Source organism: Primulina eburnea, unplaced genomic scaffold, assembly GCF_022965805.1.
Source record: "Primulina eburnea isolate SZY01 unplaced genomic scaffold, ASM2296580v1 ctg567_ERROPOS1600000+, whole genome shotgun sequence".
In the NCBI taxonomy this organism is placed as follows: Eukaryota; Viridiplantae; Streptophyta; class Magnoliopsida; order Lamiales; family Gesneriaceae; genus Primulina; species Primulina eburnea.
In genome coordinates this window covers 223,625-227,641 of record NW_027331355.1, presented here as the reverse complement: position 1 = coordinate 227,641, position 4,017 = coordinate 223,625, and the positions used below count along the sequence as shown (strand labels likewise).

The 4,017-nt window shown below is 33.3% G+C and overlaps 1 protein-coding gene across 2 annotated transcripts; it reads right to left on the bottom strand.

The window, feature by feature from the left end:
• Positions 1-259: 259 nt before the first annotated feature.
• On the bottom strand, positions 260-2,515 carry LOC140821449 (uncharacterized). 2 transcript variants are annotated; one of them, XM_073181953.1, is made up of 2 exons: positions 2,309-2,515; positions 260-2,173 (listed from the first exon to the last, which is right to left on the bottom strand). In XM_073181953.1, the coding sequence occupies exon 2, from the start codon at positions 1,999-2,001 to the stop codon at positions 514-516; it is 1,488 nt and encodes a 495-aa protein (XP_073038054.1). In that variant the 5' UTR covers positions 2,002-2,173; positions 2,309-2,515; the 3' UTR covers positions 260-513. The 2 variants fall into 2 exon arrangements, with proteins under 2 accessions (XP_073038054.1, XP_073038053.1); XM_073181952.1 differs by having other exon boundaries at positions 260-2,110.
• Positions 2,516-4,017: the final 1,502 nt, after the last annotated feature.

Sequence of the window (4,017 nt, the reverse complement as noted above, 5' to 3'; positions counted from 1 at the left end):
TTACAAATGAAATAAATTAAATTTTTTAATTATTATAATGACTTTTTTGTCTGTCCATCCGCCTAACCCACAACCCACCTTGAGATGGGATTTCTAGCCCATTAATTGGCCCGTTTGCTGATCAAGTAATTAATACGTTAAATTTTTACCCCCTGCATTTTTCTAATTTCAAGGAGCCAAACATTTGTAAACCTCAAGCAATCAACACATTTTACCTAAAAATAAATTAGAAATAAGATGGTGCGAAGAAAACAACATAAACAAATTAATAGATACGTTTTTCATTGAACCCTGATAATTATAATAATGAGGTATTAACAATCCAACTAATATATCAGCCCCTATCGCTTTGGCATTACACAGGAGCAATTCAAGATTCAGAAGGAACCATTCTCATATGAGCTGAAGTAGAAGGAATAACATAATTGTCTACAATTTTCCTAAATTTGATCTGCTTAATCACTATGCCACCCCTTGAAGTTATCAGTAAAAATAAATATGTTAATACCTTATTCAAGATAAGACAAATTCATTCGGGGGGCGAAGGCTAACAAGAACCTCATGCTCCTCTGGTCTTAGAGGATGTTTAGGCACTTTGATCTCAAGAACGGTTCTGCTCTTGTCGAAGTACGCTTCTAGCTTTGCATCATCAGGAATCCGGGCGGGTAGTGGGATCTCCCTTTTGAATTCTCCAGGAGGGCAATGCTCCGGTGCTGGATCCGTAAGCTTGAAAGTTCGATAATTTCTTTGAATAAATGGCAGGCATGCTGTGCTGACAGAAGAAATCTTCACCACACAATGAGTGAGATTGTTCCACCAATGGACTTTCACCCTTTCAGGATCCGCAAAAGGCAACGTAATGAGTATCAAGTATCCTTTATTGTCCTCGTAGATGGATTTAGCAGCTGTAACTGGACCATACACATTTCTCATCACCCCACTGAACTCACTCAACCAAGAAGGTTCGATGGGATTGAAGTCGGCATCTTGATGCAGATCTCCATTAAGATTATTAGTAAGGGAACAATCTTCATCATTTCCATGTGTGAATAGATCTTTCCTTTTCTTGTTGCAAACAGAAAGATCCATTCCATCACCATTTACATGGTTTGATGGATGTGTTGATAAATTGAAACCCGATCCGTTAAGCAGTTTCTTTGCATGGTTGTTCTTCAATGGAGGAAGTGGTCTTTCGAGCTCAAAATCTGTATTTGGTAGGTTCCTCCATGAACTGAATTCTTTAGCTTCAGGTGGGACACAAAAGTTTAGTTCTCGACCAGTCAGTTCCATCCACTTCTTTTGTTCTTCCTCATCGAGGCTCAAAAGTTTGGGTGATGAGACGAGTTCAATACCATGAACACACTGTGGATTGGAGAGTCCTCTGTAGTGCTTCCGCTGCATTTTATGAGACCGAACAAAACCTTTTTCGACGCTGAATGGAAATGGATGTTCCCCATGGCGTGAGTTCCCATTCATATAACTTCTCAACTGCATTTTACCCAACGAATTTTCAGGTTTATCCTTAAAAACCCACATATACATATTTTCCATATCATGCTGTACCAAGAAGACATCGAGTTGCAGATCGGACTTATCATAGCCAGAAACCCCATCATTACTGTCCCGAACTATGTTGCACTTTGATTTATCCTTTAAAACAGGCTTGAAATAGAAAGTAAAGAAGAACCAAGCACCCCACATACTATCCAATTTCTTGGCACATTTCCGCACTATTTTAGGCAAGTCAAGAAGCTTATCAGAATCATTAACTTGGTGCCCGAGCCCAACCTCGAGCATATCAAAAGAGTCATGGTTCCAAGACTGAGCAGGTGGTGGAGGACTACGCTCTACTGACAATGGGAGATTAATATCTGGGGGGCCCGAAAGATCAACCAGCCTATGGAGTACGGCCTCCTCGTGAGAGATAGCAATGGAATCCATTGACAAAAATGTCGATGGATAATTCTCAATAGTTAAACCTGTCAGCAAATCTTCCCCCATCTTCAAAAATGTTATCCTCCAACAGTTTATGGAAATATATTAAACCAATCTACCTAGTTCCAGTACCCAACACCCACCAAACTCACAAAAACTCCGTTAGCAAGGAACCCTACAAAAATAATGAAGCACCGATTTGAACTGAAAATCAATAACGTCACCGAACGCCGCCAATCTATTTCAATCAAAAGGAGACTCAAATTTATGAACTCCAAAAAGATCAAAGAATCTATACAGTCAACAAAAGGCCACAAGAAAGAAAGAAGCGAAAAGGGGCATAATTACAAGGATTAAGATCTCAGAAAATCACCTTTTCGCCGAGGATTAGCTTGTGAATCCACCATCTGTGCAAGCAATTGTCTCGAAATATTTACAACCTAGGGGAGAGGAGAAGAAGCTGAAGCGAATTCAGATTGAGATAAAAACGCGAAAGCAAATGGTTACTGGTTCCGTTAAAGAAAACGTCCGTAATAACGGCCGCAGGATATAACGATGGATGATGTTTCGCAACCGGCCACACACGATTCTGAAAAGAAAAAGTACGTGCCGTCGACCCGTTTGACCGATATAATTATAATTTTTTAAAGGTGTGTTTGACATCAGTCATAAATAAATGATTAATTATGTTATACATTACAAAATTAATATATTATTAATCGAACATTATGTGATACTATTAAGTTTGTTTGATTCAAAATTTTGAATATTTGATTAGTTTTTAAATATTAATAAATTTACTATTATATCCTTATTAAGTTTATTTATTTGTTGTATATATTTGGAAGCAATACATAATATTAGATAATAATAATAATGTTAATAATAAAGATATTAATAATAATCTCTGAATTAATAAGTGTAAATATCATAAAATAAAATATAATAAAAATAAAATATTATTGATAAACATAACTAACATTAAAATTTAGTTTTTATTAATTTATTAAAATATATACAAATAAATTATCTTTTCAAAATAAAAATATTTATTTATATTTTTTAAAGTTGAAATTAAATTAAGAAGAATGATATTTACTTCTAACGTACAAACACTCTAAAATAAACTTTTAATTCAATAAATAACAATGCACTCTAAGAAATAAGAGGAGAAAAAAAATAATTTATTGAGTTTTGATAGTGTAACCCACGTGATTTATTATATTAATAATCAAATAGTTATCCAAAAAATGGATCTTAAATCGGGTCAAAATGGTTATTAAAACATCTTAAAATTTTAACCAAATATTGGATAAGTGTTTGACTATTAATCTATCTTTATTTAATCAACTCAACCAAATACATACCAATGTTACAGAATCCGATTGGATGCTTGTTAGGTCAGGAGTTATGGTCCAAAATATAATAATATAATTTAAATGTATACAAATTTAAGAAAAATGAAAAATGCTTAATTAAATTATTTTAATTGTATTAATTAAATGTGGTATGCATGTTTACATGTCAAAATATGAATTCATATGAGAATGCATAAAACAATGTTTTCAGAGATTATTCGAGACTCGACCAAAGACGAAGATGAGAATGGTAAAGGAATTTTTTTTATTAAATAATTATTTAATACATGGTATAATTAATATGTAAATTTCGAAAATGGTGTCTTTTGAGTATTTTTATATGTCGAGTCGTATTTTAAATCGGTAAACGATTTTTGACGAAAACCAGGACTTTTTGGATGCTCGATTAATATTTTCAAAAACTTTCATAAACGAGATATTTTTCCTACATTCTAATTGACCTATAATACTAAGGTTGAAATGTTCATTAGTCGTTTTCTTAAAAAGTACTACATTTTTTTTTACTCATTACTGTAACGTAACGTACTTTTCATACTCAAAATTTGCGGAAAAATTAAAAAATTTTTTAAACATAAAATAACATTCAAAGTTTGCCATAAAATATCTCAACCAAGTCCCCCATAAGACATGGTTGTCCAAAATAACTACAATAAAATTTGCTCACAAAAGGTTTGCTCAAAGTGTTTCTCTCAAAACATGAAAT

Excerpts from the sequence above, each read along its gene's own strand:
- LOC140821449 (XM_073181953.1), bottom strand. The coding sequence starts at position 2,001 with ATGGGGGAAGATTTGCTGACAGGTTTAACTATTGAGAATTATCCATCG.